Raw genomic sequence first — 25505 nt, 5'->3', positions numbered from 1 at the left:
TTCAAGTGGGTGAAAACCATGGATGCTGTTAAATATCCTACAGTGGACAGGACAGCTCTCCACAACAAAGAATTATCTGGCCCAAAATGTCGATGGTGCCAAGATTGAGAAACCTTAATCTAAGCAATAGTTATCGGTGGCTGCTATGAAAGCAGATAAGTTGAAAAGGTTAATAGTAAAGTTTATGATGAGTGGAGTAAGCTGATAACACCTCAACTAAACCCAACCTACTGATCTTAAAAATGAAAATATGGTATCGCTTGCCTCCTGATGTATACAGTAGGAAATACATGGTATCTTCCTGTGAAATATGCTATCCCAAATAGTTTAATCTATATTTATTAAGCTTGTAGATGTAACTACCAGTTTACAGGAAATATGAAAGCTAAAGGACAAGTTAAATGAGCCTATCAGGAAGCAATCAGCTCAATCCAGATGTGGGAGGGAAATTCTACAAAACAAATGAACCAGTTTCTTCAAAAAATAAATGGCATGGAGGAAGAAAAAAAAAGTGAGGGAAGGGTGATGGGGAACTGTTATGGATTTGAGGGTTGTTTGACCAAGTGCAATGTGTGTAGATCTTGGCTTGAACAAACCAAATGTAAAAAGATATTTTGAGACAATCAGGGAAATTGGAATTAGTGTCATTTACATTGGTGTCATAGTATTGTGGGAGTTTTTAAAAGTCCTTATCCTCAGAAATACATATGTGAAGCACTTAACATGAAATATTTATGGGTTAAATGACCTGAGATTTTTTTGTTTGGTTGGTTTTTTTTAAAGCTATTGGGTGAAGACAAAAAAGGAATACTGATAATTGTTGAAACTGAGTGATGAAGATGTGGAGACTGTTTTACTATTCTCTCTCCATAATGAAAAGTTTAAAATGTAATTAAAACTCTTTTTTAAAAAAATTAATTAATTTATTTATTTTATTTATTTATTTATTTTTGGCTGTGTTGGGTCTTCATTGCTGCGCATGGGCTTTCTCTAGTTGCGGCGAGTGGGGGCTACTCTTTGTTGCGGTGTGCGGGCTTCTCATTGCAGTGGCTTCTCTTGTGGAGCACGGGCTCTAGGCACACAGGCTTCAGTAGCTGTGGCACGTGGGCTCAGTAGTTGTGGCTCACGGGCTGTAGAGCTCAGGCTCAGTAGCTGTGGCGCACGGGCTTAGTTGCTCCGCAGCATGTGGGATCTTCCCGGACCAGGGATTGAACCTGTGTCCCCTGCATTGGCAGGGGGGTTCTTAACCACTGTGCCAGCAGGGAAGTCCAAATCCTATGTTTTTATGCTTTATGTATATTCTTTTTTATTTTGGGGTCCTTTGATAATGTGTACACAATGAACCATTTTATTATTTTTACTTTCTGTTTGTCTGCCTAGTACTTGTATTTTTTTGATGTTGTATCCCTGTTTGAGAACTCTAAAGTTCCTATGTGAAATTATGCTTTATGAAATGGCTTCCAGGATCCATTTGTAGCATTCTAAAAACTGTGTTTTCCATTGACTTTAAATGTCTATGTGCCATGTAGTATGTTATCTTACAGATTTTCTTTTTAAAAAGCTTATTGAAAGTAGTGGAATGCTCTGAGAAAATTCAGTCACACATTTAATGTATTAAATCTTAGCAAAAAAAAGAAATGATGTGTTCAGCTTCCATACAATTAATCTCTTCTCTCTTATTTTTAAATTTAGTTCAATTGTTTCCACCCTGCTAGCTCTTATGGATGGATTGGACAGCAGAGGAGAAATTGTCATCATTGGTGCTACCAACAGACTGGATTCTATCGATCCTGCTTTACGAAGGCCTGGTCGTTTTGACAGAGAATTCCTTTTTAGCCTACCTGATAAAGATGTAAGAATTTAACATCACTCAAATTTTGACAAAGTTGATTGCCTTTATCATGAACAAGTCTTGGTATAGCGAAAAATTGAAGATTGAGTTTTGTATGTTCTGAAGCGAAGTTGTATGATTAACATTCAAACATGTATGTATGTATTTTTAGGGAGGCATTATTTTATTTAAAGAAAATAACTTGGATAAATTTTTATTCTTTTTTTTTTTTTTTTTTTTTTTTTTTGTTCCCGCGGCTTGTGGGATCCTAGTTCCCCGACCAGGGATGAACCCAGGCCACAGCAGTGAGAGTGCCAAGTCCTAACCACTGGACAGCCAGGGAACTCCCCACCCCACCCCCCTCTTTTTTTTTTTTTTGTAATAAAATAGTGCCTCCCTAGAAATACTCTTAAAATTCTTTCAATTTGAGCACAACATTTGCATGTTAATTATACAGCTTTATTTTGATTCAGAACACGTGGCCTAACAGTCAATCCTTAGCCAATTCATTAGCCTTGGCTTTTTTCACAGATACAACCATATAATCCTATGCAGTTATTTTAAAGCTGCCTAATATTTTGAGAACCAAGTAAGAAAATATGGGTAGAGCTGTCAGTACTCTTAAAAACAGTTCTTAATATGTACCAGAATAAACAATAGTCCAGTAGTTTCTTAATATCTCTCATTCACATTTATGATGACTAGAACTTGAGCTATAAATGTAGATCTGTTTAACATAAAATCCTCAAGCTCTTACAAATACATCTTTTTTTTTCATTTTTACTGTTTCATATTTCTGTTTATATTAGGTATTAAAATCTTTAAAATTTTAGATAAATTATTCTAAATTGAAATTAATCTGAATAATAAAAATTTAACTGTTTTTATTTGTAGGCTCGAAAAGAAATTCTAAAGATTCACACAAGGGATTGGAATCCTAAACCACTGGACATATTTCTAGAAGAACTAGCGGAAAACTGTGCTGGTAAACATTGCTTTAAGCATTAAAAGAAATATTACATGCATTTCAAAGATGGAATAAGTTGTAGTTTTGCCAAGGTTATGTTTAAAGAAATGCAAATTATATTTGTTTCTTATTTATAGTTGCTGGTATGTTTTCTTTTTTTTTTCTTTTGGCCGCGTTGGGTCTTCATTGCTGTGCGGGGTCTTTCTCTAGCTGCAATGAGCTGGGGCTACTCTTTGTTGCGGTGCACAGACTTCTCATTGCGGTGGCTTCTCTTGTTGCGGAGCACGGGCTCTAGGCGTGCGGGCTCAATAGTTGCGGCGTGCGAGTGTGCAGGCTTTCAGTAGTTGTGGTGCATGGGCTCAGTAGTTGTGGCTCACAGGCTCTAGAGCGCAGGATCAGTAGTTGTGGCGCACAGGCGTAGTTGCTCCGCGGCATGTGGGATCTTCCTGGACTGGGGCTCGAGCCCGTGTCCCCTGCATTGGCAGGCGGATTCTTAACCACTGTGCCACCAGGGAAGTCCTGTTTTCTTCGTATAAAGTCCTAGATATTATATAGAGGTAATTGATATTTTGACTGTCAGGGAATATCAGAATGAAGTTAGATCTTTTACTAACTGTTCACATTTTTCTAATTATCCTATTAAGCATTCTACATGTATTATTTCAGGTAATTCTTACATCAGTCCTGCGAAGTAGGTAGCTTTATCCCCATTTTACAGATGTAGAAATGGCTGAGAGAGCATAAATGAATAAAGAGAGCATAAATCTCTAAAGATCACACGTCTAGTAAATGACAAACTGGAATTTGAACCTGATTGATTTCAAAAGTCGTGCTCTTGACCCTTGTGCTCTACTTCATGCCTGCATATTTCACTCTCAAAAGTTGATTGATTTGTTAAGGGTTATTATCAACCATGTAAGTTCACTGGGGGAATGAGAGACATTTTAGCCTTATTACTCCTAAATATTTTACTACTATATTGCTAGGCTGATTTTTAATTTTCTTTTAACCATGGTCAAGCTAATAGGGCGGTGGTTTACTTAAAAAAATGTTTTTTGGTTGCCTTGGATAGGATACTGTGGTGCAGATATTAAGTCAATATGTTCTGAGGCTGCTCTGTGTGCTCTGCGTCGACGCTACCCACAGATCTATACCACCAGTGAGAAACTACAGTTGGATCTCTCTTCAATTAATATCTCAGCTAAAGACTTCGAAGTAGCTATGCAAAAGATGATACCAGCCTCCCGAAGAGCTGTGACATCACCTGGGCAGGCACTGTCCGCCATTGTGAAACCACTCCTGCAAAGCACAGTTGACAAGATCTTAGAAGCTCTGCAGAGAGTATTTCCACATGTGGAAATCGGAACTAAAAAGGCATTAGACTCAGGTATGAAACTTGATTGACCATTTAGTTTTCATAATCTGTAAAACTAAATGTTTTGTACATCCCTGTACAGTAATGTTTCTTTATAAAAGAGCCTCTTGAAAGGAATTTGGCCATGCTTTGCCTAGATATTTGAAAGAAATTTACTTCACGGATTGCCCTAGACTTAATCTAAGTTTGGAATGCATTATTTTAATTTACTTGTTATTTATATCTACACAAACATTTTTGATTCTTAAAAAAATGTCATTGAAGTTCCTTGGTTTGCTAACTGAGGCATTACATGAAGATTTACTTTGTAATTCAGAAAAGTTACTAATGCACACTTTTTTTGTTTACTTTATAGATATTTCTTGTCCTCTTTTAGAAAGTGACTTGGCATACAGTGATGACGATGTTCCTTCAGTATATGAAAATGGACTTTCTCAAAAATCCTTTAATAAGGGAAAAGAAAATGTTAATTTTCTTCATTTGAATAGGTACACTTCCCTTGAAAATTAATATATTTTTTTTCTTGTGTAAATTCCCTAAAACTAAATGAAATGACGTTTGAAAAGATAAAAGATGCCAGCCAATTGACTTTTTTAAAAAGTTAAAATATTAGAAAATTTTTTGTTGTTACAGTTGTCATGATGGTAGAAACTATACTGTATGAAGTATTCCTAAAAATCTGTAGGGGTTGATTCTTTCCAAAAACCATATGAACCATGATGTTATGACTGGCCATATTGTCAAAACTTTTGACTTCTAAAGTTCATAGTTGGTAATTGGGAGGGAAATTTAAACTTTTTTTCCCTAAATCATAGGTTATTACTCATTTCTTTCAGAAATACTTGTTATCAACCTATGTCTTTTCGACCAAGAATATTGATAGTAGGAGAACCAGGATTTGGGCAAGGTTCTCATTTAGCACCAGCTGTCATCCATGCTTTGGAAAAATTTGCAGTGTACACATTAGACATTCCTGTTCTTTTTGGAGTCAGTGCTACATCTCCTGAAGAAACATGTGCCCAGGTAATTCATTGTTGCCCAGACACATAAGTTGTAAGTCAAAGTAGTCTTCCAAAGACAAAATCTAGAATTGCCTCGTTCTTTTTGTACTGTGTTTTTTGTCTTTCTGATTTCTAACTTCAGGTTTTCAAAATAGAACTATGCGTAAGTGCTTAGTTATTGAAGAGTGTCAGTTTAAATCCCTTTTCCACCACTTACTTGCTATGTGACTTAGAAAAGTTATTAGATCTCTCTGCCCCATTTTCCCCATTTGCAAAATGGAGATAATAATAGTCCTTACCTTGTATGGCTGTTGTGAGAAATGAGTAAAATACTTAAAAGTGACGGCTATGCAAAATAAAATTTTAATTTTCTTCATTTGAATAGGTACATTTCCCTTGAAAATTAGTATATATATATTTTTTGTGTGTGTGTAAATTCCCTAAAACTAAATGAAATGATGTTTGAAAAGATAAAAGATGCCAGCTAATTGATTTTTTTTTAAAGTTAAAATATTAGAAAATTTTTTGTTGTTACAGTTGTCATGATGGTAGAAACTATACTGTATGAAGTATTCCTAAAAATCTGTAGGGGTTGATTCTTTCCAAAAACCATATGAACCTTGCTGCTTCTGTTTTTGTTATATTAAAATTTTTTTAATGTAAAAGTGTTTTATACTTGTATTTTTATATTTAACCTTGGTTGCCATAACAGAAAAGTCTTCTAGATTTCTTGAGCTGTTTTCTAATTGCTTGAAGCAATTATGTTTTTCTAAAAACGAGACTTTTTTTGTGTGTGTGGTACGCGGGCCTCTCACTGTTGTGGCCGGATCTTCCCGGTCCGGGGCACGAACCCGTGTCCCCTGCCTCAGCAGGCAGACTCTCAACCACTGCACCACCAGAGAAGCCAAGCCCTAAAAATGAGACTTTTATAAAACATTTAAAAACAAGATTGTGGGATTGGGGAAGCATTTTTAAAACTTGAGGGTTTTATATGACAATTCCGGGAAATTAAACATTGTTCCAGATTAATAAAGCATATAACTAATGTGCTGACTCTCTAATTGAATGTAATTTTTTTCTCTCTCTACTAGATGATTCATGAAGCTAAGAAAACAGCACCAAGTATAGTGTATATTCCTCATATTCACTTGTGGTGGGAAATAGTTGGACCAACACTTAAAGCCACATTTACCACATTATTACAGAATATTCCTTCTTTTGCTCCAGTTTTACTACTTGCAACTTCTGACAAACCCCATTCCACTCTACCAGAAGAGGTAATTTGGGAGAAATTATTATATTTTAAAAAGAGATATACTTAAGTAATAAGAATTTATGGAAAAAATTCCAAGTGCTACAGAGGTGAATAAAATTATAAGGAAAAGTTTTCCTATTAAAGATACCATTGTTAGCTATTTGATACATGTGCTTGTTGGGCAGGATGGTATATGTATATGTGTATGTATATTGTAAGACCATATTGTAAATTTTTTTTCTCTAAATGGAATATGATGCATACTATTCTGTAACTTACTTTATATATCTTATGTGTTTTTTAATACATAAGTCTTATTTCTTTTAAGAGCAGCATAGCCATAATTGTTTTCTTGATATACCATATCAAGAAAACATAATTTTCTTGATATACCATAATTTATTTATCCAAATCCTTATTAATAGGATTTTAGTTATTTTCCAGTTTTTTTCCTGTTGAACTGCTACAGTGAGCATTCTTGGGTTTTAAATTACATGAGCATTACTATGTGGATTTTTTTTAACATGTATTCCTAAAAGTGGAATAACTATAGCTTAGCCAAAGAGTATGCACATTTGACATTTTTGATAGTACCAAATTACTGTCCTTCAAATTTGTGCCAATTTAGACAACTACCAGTGACAAAGTTCATTCTGCTTCTGCCTGTAATACTCTTCTCCTAGATACATAGAAAATAAAGGTGTGATCCTTTATTTTTCTCAGATGTCTGCCTAGATATCACCTCAGAGGTCTTCCTGATCAGTTTCTCAATTACAGCAGTACCACCTCTGCCTATCACTGTCTTCTCCCTTACTCTGCTTTGTTTTTATCACTACTTGACATTAAGTATTAATTTGTTTGACTCTATCTCTACTAGCAGAATGTAAAATACGTGAAATCAGGGACATTTTTCCACCTCTCCGTCCCCAGAATACATAATAAGCATGTTGCAGTCTTGTGTGTGTGTTTTTAGAACATTAGTAGGAAGATAATTCAAATATTTTATTTTAAATATATTTACTGAGCACTTATTCTGTGACAGACATGGTTATAGGCATTGGGAATATAGCATTGAACAATATAGAGAAAAATCTGTATCCTCCTAGGGCTTACATTTTAGTTGAGGGAGAGACAAACAAAAATAAAATATAATACCAAGCTACCAGTATGGAGAAAAATTTAGCTAAGCAATGCCAAAAGAGTGTGGTAGGGCCACAGTGTTAAATCCACTAGGTTAGCCTCACCAAGAAGATGACATTTGAGCAAATACCTGGAGTAGGTAAGGTAGTGACCCATTTGAGTATCTGAGGGACAGAGGCTCCTGGCAGAGGAAAAGCAAGTGCGAAAGCGCTGAAGGAAGAGTGTGGTGTGTTGAAAAAATCGCAGAAAGTCTAGAGTGGCTAGAACAGAGTGAATAAAGGATGGAGTAGAAGGAAATGATGTCAGGGAGTTATCAAAGGACCAGATTGTGTCCCTGATGGCAGTTTTGTAGTTGTTAATTCTTCAACTAAAACTTAAGTAAACTGGGAAATGAACATTAAGTATATATTAATTACAGATTCTTAGGGTGGGAAGAGTCCTTAAAGTTTTCTACTTTAGTAATCTAGTTCTGGACTCTAAGTCTTTCTTTTGTATAGAACACCTTCACAATTCATTTTGTTAGTTCTGACTCCTTAGAAAAATCAACTTATTTTGAGAGGCTTCCATTTCTTAATCTCCATTTGTTTCCCACATAAAATAGAGAGCCCGTCTATTCTGTCTTCTTCATGACAAGCTCTTTGTATGTTTGAATATGGTTTTGTGTTCATTTCTATCTCCTTACTCTGACCCAGTCTTCTTCACACTAAAAATTTCTTCTTCTATGATAAGATATTCCTTAGGACTATTAAATACAATAAAAGTTTATTTCTTGCTCACTTAACAATACCAGGCAGATGAGTAGGTTGGCGGGTCCACCCTCCACCATGTAGTCATACCAGACACTCAGGCTGAGAGAGCTTTCTCATTTTCATCATGTGACTTTCCAGGTTACTTTCATTCCACCCAGCTGAAAGGATTGGCCTTCTTGTGCCTGGTCTGAAAGTGATACATATCATTTCCTTTCACATTCCATTGGCTAAAACTCACATAGCCGTACCTAACTGCAAGGGAGACCAGGAAATATGATATAGCAGTGTGCCCAAAAGGAAGAGAACATGGAGTGTGATAATAGCAGGCTCTGCTACACGTCACACATATTTTTAGTTTCTTCAAAATTCTAGTCACTCTCTTGAATGTCTTTCTCTTTATATTCCTTTTGAAAGGCTGTACTCAGAATGAATTAAGTACTCTAGCAATGTTCTGATTAACAGAGTAAAGAATTGCTATTTAGTAGCCCCATTAACCATTGATTTATTGTACTCACTGTCAATTAAAACTTTGTTAATTATTTCAAAGTTTAAAACAAAGATAAGTTGATACTCTTGGTAATAAGTAAGGCAAACTAGCTGAACTTTATAAAGACGTAGGGAGGTTGAAAAGCTGTCATCAGTTTAATCTTGGATAACTTTATCAAGAATGTGGAAATTTGGGGGCTTCCCTGGTGGCACAGTGGTTGAGAGTCCGCCTGCCGATGCAGGGGACACGGGTTCGTGCCCCGGTCCGCGAAGATCCCACATGCCGTGGAGCAGCTGGGTCCGTGAGCCACGGCCGCTGAGCCTGCGTGTCCGGAGCCTGTGCTCCGCAACAGGAGAGACCACAACAGTGAGAGGCCCGCTTACAGGAAAAAAAAAAAAAAAAAAGAATGTGGGAATTTTGTACTTAAAAAAAATTTTTTTAAAGATAGCTTCTTTGTTTTCTTATGGTAATATTTCCTAAGCATATCACTGTAAACTGAGTAAAGTATCCCAGTATCACACTGTACTGTAGGGTGGAATGGGCACTGGACCAGGAATTGCTCATTTTATAAAATGAATAGTCTATGTGGATACAAGTAAGCAAGTCCGCTTTGAGCCTTATATAGTCTATGTAGTCCTTAGTGATCCAGTGATATTGTCTATATAGCATTGGACTATAATACGTGAGAAGTACTGTGTATACCATTATTAGCTACATTAAAGTTTGTCCATCTCAAAACTGCAGTCAGAGTATCTATATGTATGAGTACTAGTGGACCCTAACAACACAGCAGTATGGAAAAATGAGAAAGAAAGTCATCAGTGGATTAGAAACTTTGATGAATCGTGAAAGACAAGCAGTGGGGATTAGATTGATACAGGTAACCACATTTTAAAGCATGTGCATGAAAGGACTGCTTTGAAAGATGGGAGTGGTTTCTAGCTCTGGTTTGGTGCTAGGAGGGAATTGAAAGAGCCTTTGGACAACTTTGGATTTTTTGGCTTTCTTCACTTCTGGCCATTGCCAGACAGCAGTCAGCTGAGTTGTTTGTCCTCAGCTGGAGCAGTGAAGGTGGGCCCAAGGACTAGTGTGGCAGAGCAGTGACTTATGTATAGGTACTGAATGGGAGAAGTAGGGAGACCCTGTGCCCAGAAGACAAATTACAGGCACATTCTGTGTCTAACATAGGCAAGCTTCTTTCATAATCACTGGAAGTAGAAGCTAGAATAAACAGAAAAGGCATCTGTGGACAGTTGAAGATTTCAAAGGCAAAGATAAATTTATAAGTAAGCTTTTGAGGAAGGACAGCTCCATGGAAAATCATATCCATGCATCAGCAACAGATTGTTGTGGAAAATAACCACTGAAGACATTATACATGAAATAACTCCCCCCAAATAAAAAACCCCACAGGGCTAAAAAGAAGCAAACACAGATAAGAGTGAATTAGCAAGATGGAAGATCATGAGATCAGAAATTCTTATAGTAAATAATAAAAACAAGACAAAGATTTGAAAAGTGAGGAAGAAGTTAAAGGAAACAGAGGACATAGATTCAGGTCTAACATCTGTTTAATGGGATTTATGGGAGGAGAAAAATGTACAAGAGAAAAATAGTCACATAATAGAACATTTCATAGAATTAAAGAATACCATAATGTTCAGATTTAAAAGGTCCCCTGTTCTAACTGATGGGTATAAAAAGGCCCACATCTAGATAAAATTTCAGAACTCCAAAAGTATAGAGAAAAATCTAAAAATCTTCCAAGAGAATAAAACATTACTAGAAAGGACTGAAAATCAAATTGCTTCTACATTCTCACTGGTATAATACCAGCTACTAAGGAGGCAACTGAGCAATATTTTCAAGTTAGAAGGAAAATAATTTTGCACCTGTAATTTTCTTCCCAGCAAAGTTAGCATTTGAGTGAAAGAACAAAATAAAGATATTTTTGAACATGCAGTGCCTAAGAAACTATTACCCATAAACCCGTGACTGAAATAATTATTAAGGGATTATTTCTCCTCTTGGATTTTTTTTATTTTGCAGAAGTTGCATATAAGAAGCAATGAGCAAAGAAAACAGTAAAACTTGTCACAAAACTGTGCTAGTAACATTTTTTTAAGGACTGTAAATCTAAGTTGATCTTGGTTCTGAACTCAAAACGGCAGGAAGGACATAGTGAAGGAGAATGAGGAAGTGAAAGCACATTCAGATTTGTATCTGATATGTAGATATTATTAACTTCACAGTTTGGTAGGAAAAGAAGCTTAGAGATATGTCTGTTAAAACTTGTAACAATAAAAGAATAGAAATACAACATACAACTTCCAGGCCACCAGAAAGGGGGAAAAGGTACAAACTGCAATAGAAATATCAAAAAAAATAGATTCTAAAATTTAATGTAGAAGAAGAAACTGCTTGAGGGACTTCGCTGCTGGTCCAGTGCTTAAGACTCCATGCTTCTACTGTACAGGGCACAGGTTCAATCCCTGGTTGGGGAACTAAGATCCTGCATGCCACGTGGCATGGCTAAAAAAAAGTTCTTGAATTTCCAAGAAAATTTTGAAAAAGCCCTCCAAATATGGTAAAGCATACCACAATGTTAGTGATTAAAACTGTGCATTTGGGCCAGAAATGACAAATTAATGTAATACAGTTCATTAGTAGACTCTTGTATACATAGTAGTTTAGTAAATGGATTAGCAAAAGGAGAGGCTTATTTCATAAATGATGTTGTGTATGTAGTCTTCATAAGTTTGGAGCATGGAAGAACCTACAAAGCAGAAAATGCAAAAGCTGTGAATGTAAATTTCTCTGTATCAGAGGTAGGCTGAACAAAGTACACAAACATCATACAAGGAATAAACATTATCATCCTCTAATAATTCTTGGAAAGATCTAGAGGTTTGTTTAGAAACATCCTTTTGAGACCTGTTTTGCCTTTATTCTTTTTTTGGTGGTAAAATATACCTAATTTACCATTTTAACCATTTTTAAGTGTACAGTTCAGTGACATCAAGTACATTGCTTTAAGTTCATTCATGATGTTGTGCAGCCATCACCACTATCCATTTCCAGAACTTTTTCATCATCTCAAACAGAAACTCTGTATCCATTAAACAATTATTCCCCATTCCTTCCTCTCCCAGCCCTTGAACACCTCTAGTAACTTCCGGTCTCTTTGAATTTACCTATTCTAGGTATCCTCATATAAGTGGAACATAAAGTATCTGTCCTTTTGTGACTGGCTTATTTCACTTAGCATAATGTTTTCATTGTTCATCCATGTTGTAGCAGGTGTTCAAATTTCATTCCTTTTTAGGCTGAATAATATTCCATTGTAAGTACATACCACATTTTCTTTATCTCTTCATCTGGTGATGAACATTTGGATTGTCTCTACCTCCTGCCTACTGTAAATAATTCTGCTATGATTATTGGTATACAAGTATCTGTTGAGTCTTTTATTTTTTTTTCTTGCAGTTTTTTTGCATATACTGGGTTACATGATAATTTTGGGTTTAACTTTTTGAGGAACCATCATACTGTTTTCTACAGTGGCTGCACCCTTTTACATTCCTACCAGCACAAGGGGTCTAACTTCTCCACATCCTTACCAATACTTATTATTTTCCAGCCTTTATTCTTACTGAAGAACCACTCATTCTCATATCTCACTTTGGGTTGTGAAGGTGAATTACTTGATCTCAACAAAACCCATTAAGTAAAATATCACCATATCAGTTATTGTATGAATTATAGTTTGGAGCCTTGAGTTCTAAAGAAGATCCCATGTTTTTAGTTCCTTATCTATTGCATACATGGTTTATATAATACATAAGTTCAATATAAGTAAAAGATTTAAGAAATTATTTCTTTATTACACAATTTAGATTGTCATTAAAAACGTGTACAGTAACCTACTGTGGCATTGAATGATTGATACATAGTAATGTGTGTGTATACATACATATGTATATAAAATGCATCTGTTTTCTTTTTTAAGGTACAAGAATTATTTGTCCATGATTATGGAGAAATTTTTAATGTCCAGTTGCCTAATAAAGAAGAACGGACACAATTTTTTGAAGATTTAATTCTAAAGCAAGCTGCTAAGCCTCCTATATCAAAAAAGAAAGCAGGTTAGTTCTTGTATCGAAGTTAATATGTAATAATTTTGAGAAAGTGGAAATGAAATATCAGTTAATGGCATTGCCATCTTCTAATATCAGAAGCTCAAAACCTCAGTTGAGGTTGATACCTCTTACTTACCTCTTAAAATCCCTATGTTTCCCATTAAAATAGACTAAAGTTCTTACTTATTTATTTGTTTGTTTGTTTATTTAGGCTACGTCAGGTCTTAGTTGCAGCATGCAGACTCTTAGTTGCTGTATGCATGCGGGATCTAGTTCCCAGAGATTGAACCCCAGCCCCCTGCATTGGGAGCTCAGAGTCTTACCCAGTGGGCCACCAGGGAAGTCCCTAGACTCAAGTTCTTGAAGCATACAAGGCCTTTCATAGTGTAGCCCTAATCTATGTGGAATTGGGGCTAGAATTCATAGCATAGCCCCAATCTGTCTTTCCAAGCGCACCTTTGGCACTTTTCTCTCCCCCACCTTTTTCCTTCCAAAGCACTCTATCTTTAAACCATATACAGCATATTGTGTCTTTTCATAATTTCATTCATACTTCTTTCCAGTATATCTTATTATTTCTTCCCTAACATCTAGACAAAATTAATTTATTACCTTTATGATGCACTGTACTTTTTTCATACTACTAATATGATATTACAGTGATGTTATAATTATGTCTCTTACTCCCTTAATTGATTGCCAACTTATTGGGGCAGCACTCTCATATTCCCTTTTTTATCCTTATTACTTATTAGTGCATATCTGTTTAAACAAAATTAAATTTTTGTTATATTTGAAACGTACCACAATTTTTTGTTAGTTTAAAAGTTAACTAGTAAAAATGACTTTTTAAAAAATTAGAATATTCTTGTCTTGGAAATATGCATTTTCAAAATTTTAATAGCCTCTTAAATGATCTTAAAATGGTAATGATTTAGGAATTAGCACTCCAAATTACAAGTTAGCGATTATTGCTGGGGGTGTTGTAGAGGTCGAGATTATGATAGCTGTTTAGTATTCCAAATCCTCTGATTCCTGGCAAATACAAGGAGGATAATCCCTGAGAGCTTGTCTACTTTGTGTACTGAATTGTTTATTACCCTTGATACGGTGGGAGAGTGGTAACTAAAATCTTCCATTCATGTAAAGTTTTGCAGGCCTTGGAGGTACTCCCTGTAGCACCACCACCTGAACCAAGACCATTGACAGCAGAAGAAGTGAAACGACTAGAAGAACAAGAAGAAGATACATTTAGAGAACTAAGGATTTTTTTAAGAAATGTTACACATAGGCTTGCTATTGACAAGCGATTCAGAATATTTACTAAACCTGTTGACCCTGATGAGGTATTAATTTAATCTTTGGATCAAAATGCTTCAGAATTAGAGACTATTTGACTAGTTTATGTGGTTCCCTCTGTATACTGTGATCTTGTTTTCTGTATTTGGAAACATACCAAGTAGTATCCTAAGCACACAGAGGCTTCAAGAGCTATGTAAAGCATTTTCCTTTCCTGCAGAGCATAGACAATTAACTTTGCCCAACTCAAATGTTGTAGAAGTAATTTGAGAATGTCTTAACACTACATGATATTACTGTGACCTACACAGTTAAGAATGAGGTCCTAAGTTGACATTGAAGGGTGGGTGGCATTTGGATGAGGAAAGAGGTTTAGAATGTTACTGGAGATATAGGTGACCAAGAATAAGAATGAATACAAAACAAAACTCGCCTTAAATAGAGTCACAGTTTTGTATTAATATATTTTCATTATATCTTATGTATTTATTCTCTCTCCTTTATTTTGCCTGGTAGAAAAACTTGACTCAAATTTTTTACTGTTCAGAGTTAATTTAGTGATTTGGTCATTTGCTTGAATTTTAGGTTCCTGATTATGTCACTGTAATAAAGCAACCAATGGACCTTTCATCTGTAATCAGTAAAATTGATCTCCACAAGTATCTGACTGTGAAAGACTATTTGAGTGATATCGATCTAATCTGTAGTAATGCTTTAGAATACAATCCAGATAGAGATCCTGGAGGTGAGCATTACTGGTTTTGTTTTTCTTCCTCAGAGGGTGGAATGGGGGCTGCTAATGCTTAGTGGTGGGTGATTTCATACTAGGTGCTATATTATAAACATTTCATATTCACAGTGCCATTCAGTCCTCAACAACGATATCCTCATTTTACAGATGAGAAAAATGGAAGTTTAGAGAGGTTAAAAAACTTACTCAAGGTCATACTATCAGGAAGTGGCAGAGGCAGAATTCAAATGCAGGTTTCTTTCACTCCAAAACAATTATATGATATAGCCTCTAATGAAACACAAAATTGCATAACAACTTAGCTTGTTTCCTTTGTTTATCAATGTTCTTTCTCAAAGTAGAAAAATTAAAGCTCTCTGTAATAAAATAAGTTTGAAAGGATTTTCTTAGTTAAGACCATTATAAATTTTATTACAAAAGTAATACAGCATAATTCTTGCTAACAGTAATACTTAAAAAACTAAGTCACCCATTTCCTTTCTCCGAGGGTGGACACTGTTAAGTTTGGGGATATCTTTCCAGATCTTTTCTATGCGTAGAATGCATTCACGTTCTACCTCACATACCCAGTCCGTTAAATAAAATGTATAAAGTAAGGGATTTTTAAGTGATATATTTGTTCATATTTATAATGATATATTCAAATATCTATATGTTTGTTATAAACGTGTTCATTTCCAAAAAATATTTTCTCAGGTGCTTTTTCCTAGCTTCCTATTCTTGCTTTATGGATGCTATGCCCTTAACTGTCTTAGTGGATAATTTTTTTTAATAGTTCTATTTCCTGCATTGGCTCTCTCCTCCAGTACATTGGCATTCTGTTTTTAAATTTGTAGTCCTTATGAATTAGATTGATTTCCACCACTAAGCGTTTCCTCAACAATTTAAAAGCTCACTGTTCTTCCTTTGCCAGTCTTCTGCCCACACCTTCCCTAGACTTTATCGTGTAGTTCAGAGTTCTGGAGGTAAGCAGTGGGAAACAGCCTACCATGTTGGGAATACCCCTTAACTGTAGAAAGAAGGAAGCATTTATCCTGGAGGAAGAGGGCTTTTTCTGTTTCATTGCAGTCATACTGCCGCTGCTTCCCTGTTCGTCCACTGTGACAACCTAAAATTACTTTAGAGCAGTGGTGTTCACACTTTAGCTACCATCAGCATCTCCTACAGGACATGTTAAGATGCAGCTTGCTGGGCCTCACCTCCACAATTTCTGATTCTGTAGATGCAGGGCCTGAGAGTGATGTGCATTCTGACAGATTCCAAGGTTTTGCCGATGCTGCCACACTCCAGGAACCAATGAACGTCGCCTGGCCTTTCTTCAGGCCATGTTAAAAGCCCCCAGCAACATCCCTTCTGTTATTATAGCTGTTCCTGTCACCTATAAACTGAATATTGTGTGAATTTTGCAGCCTACTGCCCTGTGAGGGGGACTGATCCAGCAGTTCAAGCAAATTTACATTCACTTATTATCTGCCTGTTGCCTCAAGGCATTTTCCAGTTAACAGTGCTTAGGCTCAGTTTTGGATTTTTTTCTAGTGTTTCCTATGTAGAGTTGCTGTTTCATTGTCTTTGTTTAGTTTCTCTGTCAATGTAATAACATCCTCTATATCTCTTCCAAAATTGTTTTACATCCCTGGTTCACTCATGACACTGATAGCCTTCCTTGCTGTTTTTGTGTCATTATGTTGTTTAGTTTTGCTACTGATTCTTATAATTTCTCTGGTATTTCAAAGGGATCTGGATAGGACAGGGCCATGAAATTAGGTTGAGTCTGCCATGTTGAATCAGATGTCCAGAACATTAGATTAACATCAAAAACAGAAATAACACAATTCCAGTAACTTTTACTATTCATGGTAGAAGTAAAAAAGGAATTGTAACAGCTATAATCTTAGCCCAATATATGGTGTTAATTTTTGTTACATTAGCAAAAGGAAAACATTTTAAAATTCTTTATTCATTCCATAGATCGTCTTATTAGACATAGAGCCTGTGCTTTAAGAGATACTGCCTATGCAATAATTAAAGAAGAACTTGATGAAGACTTTGAGCGGCTTTGTGAAGAAATTCAGGAATCTAGGAAGAAGAGAGGTAGGAAAATGATTGGATATCAGAAAAAGATGCTTTAGATGTATTGAGTCCTTTTAATTAATTGTTCATGTAATTTTCAAATCTGGAAATTTGATTTGATATTCCACATGTCTGTTTATAAGGTTGTAGCTCTTCCAAATATGCTCCATCTTACTACCATGTAATGCCAAAGCAAAATTCCACTCCTGCTGGTGAAAGAAGACCAGATCCAGAGAAAAATGAAAAGCTGAAGACCCCCAGTACTCCTGTGGCTTGCAGCACTCCTGGTAAGTGCACTTACGTAATTTTTACTTACGAAACTGTAGCCTTTATTCTCCTCTAATGCTGTTTACTTTTTCCATCAGTTTCCTTTGTCTATATTGATGCAGCGAATTATGTTGATTTCATTAACAGTAAGACAACTTTTCATTCTTGAAATAAATCCAGGCTTGCAATAAAGTACCACTTGCAATCCCAGTTTACCTGTCACCTATCAGGTCACAATCTAATTGTGGTATGACTTGATTTGAAACTGACTTTTATTTCCTATAAATCCTAGTCTGTTTCCTGTTCCTCTTTCTTCTTAGAGTATAATTCCATGGAGTACCAACCCAAATCCTGTGGGGTTCCTGAGGCCTCTCTTCTTTGGCAAGCTCTTAATTCCAGTTTTTGCCCTTTAAGCTCCATGAATTTCAGACTGTCCTCAGCTTCTTAGCCTCTCAGCTATTCATTTGTTTTCCCAGATTTTGGTGCCATAATTCCTCAATGCTTTTAAACAGAATGTTCATAGAGGCAGTATTCAATGGGAGCAACCCAATGCAGATCAACAGCAGAATATGGAAAAACACAGATTATTGTACAAAAGTGAAAATTATTAAACTTCAAGTACATACAACAGTATGGATGAGTCTCCCAAACATAAGGTTGCAGTGTGGTTGCACTACATCTAGTCTAGGCAGAATGTTGAATCTCTGTATACTGTAGTTTCTTCATCTGTAAAATGATGTCGATAATGGTAGCAAACCTGATCAGGTTAAAGTGGAATGTCAGTGAGTTAGTACATATAAAGGCCTTAGAAGAGTTCCTACTATACGGTAAGCACTCAGGAAGTGTAAGCTATTTTTAGTCTCACCCTTCCTTCAGTTCATTCCTTATACTACTGCCAAAGCGACCTTTGTAAAATATGCATCAGACAATTCATGTCATTGCCCTCCTCAAAGTTATTTGATTTTTTTAAAAATTATTCAAGATAAAATCCAAATTCCTTAGAATGACAGGTCATTGACCACTTTCTACCTTCTCACAGAACTCTCTACTTTTGTTTGTGTATTCCAACCATACAGTACTATGGTGATATCTCAGATTCTCCCCTTAATATCGCAGGAGGTATTTTTTTCTCCCACTTACTTAGACTTTAAAAAATTGTTGAATGTTCTCTTACCCTTTTTCTTTAAATTATTTGAAGCTCCGTTGAAGAGAAAAATCCGCAGAAAGTCGAAGTGGTACTTAGGCACCATAACAAAACGAAGGAGGATTTCACGGGCAAAAGATGATGGCCAAAATGTCGTAGATGACAAAATTGAGAATGATACAGAGGAAAATCAAGACACAAGCGTAGACCACAATGCGGCTGGAGACATAGGGGAGTCTTCAATAGAGGAAAACGAAAAGCAGCAAAATGCCTCTGAAAGCAAAATGGAATTGGGAAATAATTATTCAAGTACTTGTTTTGAAAATCAAGTTGAAGAATCTGGAAAGACTATAGCATGTACAGAATTGAGGAAAGATAAGATCACTTGCAATGGAGATGCTTCTGGCTCTGAGATAGCAGATACTTCTGATGAAAATGAAGCAAAAGGTAAGTCTCAGTCAAGCAACTTACTAAGTTTAAAAGATGTTTCATTCAAAGTTCTTAAATAGTTAATTACCATCTCAGTTTACTCCTTTTTCCTTGTCTTTCAGAGTACAGGAGTTAATTAGGGAAAATAGCATTATCTTTAATAACTATTGAGCTAGTAAATCACTGTTGTTAAAAGCACACTACAGCATCAAACAGTAGTTTACTGCTTAGTAGCTTGTGACCTCGGTCAAGATTCTTGACCCATCAGCGTCAGTTTTCTCATTTGCGAAATTGGGGTAGATAGTTGCTGGGTAATAAGATATTCTGAGGATTGAATAAAGTAATTCATCTAAAGCATGTAGCAAAGTGCTTGGCTATACAATTTTTAAAAGCTGGCAGGATACCCTCTCATTTTTAAGCAAGATAAGCAGTTTCTTATCCTGCGATTTCTTGCTGAGTGATGTAGAACAACTGTTACCCACCCCCATCATTCCTCTATTCCTACTGTAGGTTTAGCCCAAGGTTATTTATATTTATTCTAATGATCCTGCTCCCAAAGTCTTTCATGTAGAATTGTTTCCTGTCTGCACCTTTTTGGACCTTTGGCATTAGATTTGTTTGGTTTTTGGAAAAGCCAAACATTATTTAGTCTTACAAAGCAAAAAAAGGGTAACAGGGTCAAAAATTTATTTTGGTCAAAAACAAGTATTGACTAAGTTAATGAGACTGGTTTTCTTCAGTGGCTTATACGCTGTAGATAAATCTTTTCCAAGGACTCCCTTAAAATGAGTTCTCGTGTGTTTGAGTAATCTTAGAATGGTCTATTTTAAATGTTAATCCTCTGGCTGTATAATTTAGTATGTTTTGTTTAGGTTCGAAGTTTATTTTTTCTTTTATCATTATCTTTTTTAAAAGGACACTATTTAGTGAGACAGGTACCTGTTTCCATGTCAGGAGACTTGGGTTCTTGTCCTGGCTCTTAGAACAGTTAGGTATGTTGACCATAGAAAAGTCTTCACCTTTCTTTGGCCTCATTTTTCTCATCTCTCAGTGAATAGATTGTTCTAGATCAGGGATAGGCAAACTTTATCTGTAAAGGACCAGATAGTCACAACTATTCAACCCTGCCTGAAAAGCCACATTGACACACATATGTAAAATGGGCATGGTTGTGTTCTAAGAAGACTTTAATTATGGATTAATTAAATCCATATTTAGCCTATGCATAGTAGTTTGCAACTCCTATTCGAGATTACTGAAGCCCCTTCCAGCTCTTAAATTCTGAGTTTTATGCCTAAGTAGGAGACAGTCTAATCTGTTGAGGATCCCTTGAAATACTCTTATTTGAGAAAATATTTCTGAAATGTCCTTAATTTTTTTTTTTTTTTTTTTGGCCGCGCTGTGCGGCATGCAGGTTCTTAGTTCCCCGACCAGGGATTGAACCTGTGCCCCCTGCAGTGGAAGCTCAGACTCCTAACCACTTGGACCACCAGGGAATTCCCTGTCCTTAATTTCTGAGTGTGTAAATGGCAGCATCTTAATCTTACAGCAGAGTCAATAAACCAGAACAGGGGTTTGTGTCTAAGTAAATATGTCCTGCTATTTAATCTGCCTAATATTTATTTTAGGTATTATAAAATGTCTGTGAAACAAATAATAGTTATTTATTTTTTCATTCTAGAAATGTGTGTTCTGCGAATGACTCGAGCTAGACGTTCCCAAGTAGAGCAACAGCAGCTCATCAGTGTTGAAAAGGCTTTGGCAATTCTTTCTCAGCCTACACCCTCACTTGTTGTGGACCATAAGCAATTAAAAGTATGTAAATTGAAATCATAATGCTTTCATTGTGCAGGTTAGAAACATAACCCACCAAAAGAGGGGTTGTAATAGTACATTGCATAAATTTGGCATGTAATAAATAATGATCTTATGAAAGGATAAACTTGGTATAGAATAACTTTCATAAAGGCAGTGGTTGGAGATGGCTAGTATGTTGATATTATTGTTTTTAACATACTTATCTATGTCACTGATCCCATACATTGTTTTTATGACCATTACATATGGCCATTTTAGTTGGTTTTTACTTAACAAAAACATGCAACCGTGGTTAACTATGAGGTAATGGAATATCAAGGTAAGACCAGACTTGAAGAATCACAGAAATTTATCAATAGTAAGTCCATTTCAGTCATGACAAAAAAACACTGAGTGGATGGAAATCCCTTTTTGTAAGAAAAGAACCCTGACGTGGTGAGGTCATTTATGTACTGTCTCTTTTTATTTCACATAACAGAATTGATTATAATGTACTCATAGTGCCATAAAATATTCTGCAAAAATGTTGCCTTTTTTCCTGTTAGTCTAATTTGAGATTATTTTTAAATTTGTCTCTAGTGATGTATGGCTAGAATTGAAATTGGCAACCTCCTCAGCTGTAGTTTTTAGGATGAGAGGCCAGAGTCATAGAATGTTGATAACATTAACTTACAGCTGAATGTCAGAGTCATTATCAGAGGCTGCAGTGTCTCATTAGATGACTTGGCCTGCCTTCTCTCTGGCTTATATTCTAAAAATGCCCCCACATCTTCAAAATTAAAATATCTCAGGGAATTTCTCTCACATATGTAACACTTACGTTTTCTTTTAGAATCTTTTGAAGACTGTTGTTAGAAAAAGTCAAGAATACAATATTTCTCAGTTGGAAAATTTGTATGCTGTAATCAGCCAGTGTATTTATCAGCATCGCAGGGATTATGACAAAACAACACTTATTCAGGTAAACTAATATATATAAGTTAACACATTATAAAAATTTTTAAATACCATTTTTTAATGTGTGGATTATGGATTATTTCTAGGTATAACTGTGTTCTGTGCTTTTTTAAATCTAGCACTTAAATTAGTTTGTGTTTCTTTAATAAGCAATGGAACACTGTAGTATCTGTAAACTATGAAAAATCTATTTTGCGTGTATATTGATGAAGCTATATAGTTCCTTTTTAAGGCAGACTTAACATAGACCTATTTGTCTTTACTTAATCCTGCTTTACAGTGGGCATTCAAGTACTAATGTTTAAAAATAGAGTTTGGCTGATACCTATATAGTATTTTATATTATATATAACTGGTATCTACTATATACCTATTAGCATGTAATATATATAGTATTTATTATATCTAATAAAGTATACTATGGTACCTACACAGAATAATATATATGTAACAGTAGTACCTACAAAATATAAAGTATTAATATCTATATGTACACCAGTGCCTTGATTAATAACTGTATGAATTTAATGTAAGATGAAAGCATCTCAGACTTACTTCAAAGAGGTTTAAATAATGAAGTCCCATCAGTGATACCAGTCTATGTGATAGTCATAAACACTGGACAAAGTTTCTGTTTCACTATCAGATATATACATGGATAATAATATCCTTAAGGTTGTTTACTGCAAAAAAAAAACCCCAGCAATGGAGTCATGTTTCTTTGATTTTTTCCATATTGAAACTTACTATTTTTCCTTCCTACCCTTTATCTAGAAAATGGAGCAAGAAATAGAAAACTACAGTTGTTCCAGATCATGAGGTTATGGTACCAAATATTCTTTATATTCCGTTCCTATTTAATTCACCTTTGTCATGCTGACATAACTGATGCAAGATGAAATCCTGTATCTTTAAGGAAAAGATTAAAATAGTAAATAAAAATATTTAAACTTTTCTGGTATTTATGTACATGTGTAAGATAAATTACAGAGATAACTGATAAATATTGGAATTTTCATTGAGTCACTGTAGTATAGTATTCCTGTGCTTATCAGTAGTTAAAGTGTGGCCAACTCTTAATAGTTATTTTGATAACTAATGTTTATGGCACTTAAGAGTAATTAGTGGGCTTCCCTGGTGGCGCAGTGGTTGAGAATCTGCCTGCCAATGCAGGGGACACGGGTTCGAGCCCTGGTCTGGGAAGATCCCACATGCCGCGGAGCAACTGGGCCCGTGAGCCACAATTACTGAGCCTGTGCGTCTGGAGCCTGTGCTCCGCAATAAGAGAGGCGGTGATAGTGAGAGGCCCGCGCACCGTGATGAAGAGTGGCCCCCATTTGCCACAACTAGAGAAAGCCCTCACACAGGAACGAAGACCCAACACAGCCATAAATAAATAAATAAAGCAAACTGTCAACAAGTAAAAATAAATAAACACTATTATATTTAAGGGCAGTCTGTTCCTTTAAAAAAAAAAAGAGTAATTAGTGACATTGACATTCTTTTGTTTTAAGCACTTTTAATTTTATCCTTCCTAAAAATAGTTTATTGTGTCAGACTAGAAACTTATTTAACCATTGTCTCTTTGCCATCCTTTGTCATCTTTGTTTTCTTCAATGCCCATCTCCCATCTGCCTTTAGCGTCCTCGCCTGTTCACTTAAAAGCTAGTGTTCGAGTAGTGATTTGCAGGAGGGCCCTTGAACAACTTCTAGCTGCACCACAATTCTGTACTTGAAGGTCAAAATTAATGCTTTTTAGATAAACATTTTTTATAATTCTCATTTGGATTAATAAAAATTTTAAATATTTTTCGGTTTACTTTTATGATATATACAACAAATGTATTAATGACTACTTTGTTAAACATCTTTTTAATAGCACGAAATTTTTATATTTGAAAACTATTTATATCCTTCTAAATGTGTTTAGGTTGTATTCTATAGATACCTTTTATATGCAATTATGTAAATATTATAAATTTTGTATTAATGATACCAAAAATACATTTCTTTCTTAAAGAAATAAAAACATTCACTGCCATGCATATTCACTCCCTTCCCCCTCTGCCCGTGTTTTTCCTTTTTAGGAGACATTCTACTATTAGTTTGTGCAATAGCTTCTGTTAGAAACTTCTTTTGAGGGGAATAGGGGATAATGATCTCATATGAGAGATTCTGGATTCTAATACAGTTTCTGAGTTAAACTGCCTTTTGTTGTCATTTTATCTGGATATTGTATTTAAAGCCTTCTAAAACTCAACTCAGATACCTTAATTAGTAGATACTGTCTTTTGTAATGCGTGATGCAATGCAAGTCACTGAAAACGTTTAAGTACCTGTATATTCCTGGATTCGCATACACACACACGTACTCATTTTTAGTGAAGTTTATTATAACTTATTCTAGATGCATTTTTTATAACTAGGATTTTATTTTATATTTATAGCTTCTGTAATAAATTTTAAAGGTGAAAATTGCTTCTCAATGTTGTTTCTGTTTCTTAATTATTTTAAAATAATTCAGTGCAAAACAGTTGCAAAAATCTGTTTTATTACTGTGCATAATTTAAAATGCTGTTGACACTGAAATGTGTATATTCTTTAGCTACAAAGACTAATCTGCTTCCTGTCCTTTTCATGACATACTGTCTGCAGACGTGGGAAGTAATATATCTACATTCCTATGTAGACTTTCAAAACCATGCTGAAATTGCAAACCTAGAATTTTTTTTCTCATTTTTTTGCTTAAAAGTGCAATCAGGCTATAGTAATTAGGCAAGAAAAAGAAATAAAAGGCATATTCACAGATGATCTTATATATAGAAAATCCTAAAGAATCCACAAAACATCGGTTAGAGCCAATAAATACCGCAAAGTTTCAGGATAGAATATCAGCATAAAAATCAGTTGTATTTCTGTATACTAGCAATGAACGATCCAAAAAAGGAAACTAAGAAAGCAGGTCCATTTACAATAACACCTAAGACAGTGGAAGACCTAGGAATTAACTTAACGAAGGCAGTGTAAACTTGTACACTCATGAGTAAAAAATGTTGCTGAAAGAAATTAAATGAGACCTAAATAAATGGAAAGAGATCCTGTATTCATGTATTGGAAGACTTAATGTTGTTAAAATGGCAATGTTCCCCAAAGCAATCCGCAGATTCAGTGCAATACCTTTCAAAGTCCCAGTGGCCCTTTTTGCAGAAATGGGAAAGTCAGTCCTAAATTCATAACGGAACTGCAAGGGACCCTGACTGGCCAAAACAATCTTGAAAAAGAAGAGAAAGTTGGAAGACTCATACTTTCTTTATTCCAAAACTTACACGAAGTTACATTCACAAAACAGTGTGGTACTGGCATAAAGGACAGACAAATTTAAGAGCTAAAACTATAAAATCCTTAGAAGAAAACATGACCTTGAATTTGGTGATGATTTCTTAAATATGGCACAAAAAATACTCTAGCAACTAAAGGAAAGTTGGATAAATGATATTTCATCAAAATTCAAAACCTTCATACTACTTCTGCAGATAGTATCTATACTATAATTATTATATAATTATGTAATTTAATATGATACTATCTTAAAACTCAACAAGAAAAAGACAATCCAGCAACGGATGTTTCTGATGACTTAACAGTTTTGAGGAGTACTGGTCAGGTATTTTGGAAGATCTCCCTCTGTTGGAATTAGTCTGTTTTTCTCATGATTAGACTGGGATTATGGGTTTTGCAGAGGAAGATCACAGAAGTAAAGTGATCATATCAAGGTTACTTACTATCATGGTGAGTTATGACTGTTGATTGACCTTGATCACCTGGC

At 35.3% G+C, this 25505-nt stretch overlaps 1 protein-coding gene across 2 annotated transcripts in view; it reads left to right on the top strand.

Annotated features, from left to right (window-relative positions):
- ATAD2 (ATPase family AAA domain containing 2) overlaps positions 1 to 24165 on the top strand; it is a 71796-nt gene extending 47631 nt beyond the window's left edge. For both annotated transcript variants that reach the window (XM_019932043.3, XM_019932044.3), the window contains 15 exons: positions 1693 to 1852; positions 2726 to 2816; positions 3871 to 4185; positions 4529 to 4661; positions 5010 to 5196; positions 6266 to 6451; positions 12815 to 12950; positions 14094 to 14290; positions 14829 to 14988; positions 16963 to 17085; positions 17208 to 17351; positions 18530 to 18922; positions 20586 to 20719; positions 21555 to 21683; positions 22454 to 24165. In XM_019932043.3, coding sequence (XP_019787602.2) covers positions 1693 to 1852; positions 2726 to 2816; positions 3871 to 4185; positions 4529 to 4661; positions 5010 to 5196; positions 6266 to 6451; positions 12815 to 12950; positions 14094 to 14290; positions 14829 to 14988; positions 16963 to 17085; positions 17208 to 17351; positions 18530 to 18922; positions 20586 to 20719; positions 21555 to 21683; positions 22454 to 22498 — 2533 coding nt within the window. In that variant the 3' untranslated portion in view covers positions 22499 to 24165. The remainder of the gene's footprint in view (positions 1 to 1692; positions 1853 to 2725; positions 2817 to 3870; positions 4186 to 4528; positions 4662 to 5009; positions 5197 to 6265; positions 6452 to 12814; positions 12951 to 14093; positions 14291 to 14828; positions 14989 to 16962; positions 17086 to 17207; positions 17352 to 18529; positions 18923 to 20585; positions 20720 to 21554; positions 21684 to 22453) is intronic.
- The last annotated feature ends 1340 nt before the right edge of the window (positions 24166 to 25505 follow it).

This window comes from Tursiops truncatus, chromosome 17, assembly GCF_011762595.2.
Source record: "Tursiops truncatus isolate mTurTru1 chromosome 17, mTurTru1.mat.Y, whole genome shotgun sequence".
Lineage (NCBI taxonomy): Eukaryota > Metazoa > Chordata > Mammalia > Artiodactyla > Delphinidae > Tursiops > Tursiops truncatus.
This window is presented reverse-complemented; position numbering and strand designations above follow the sequence as displayed.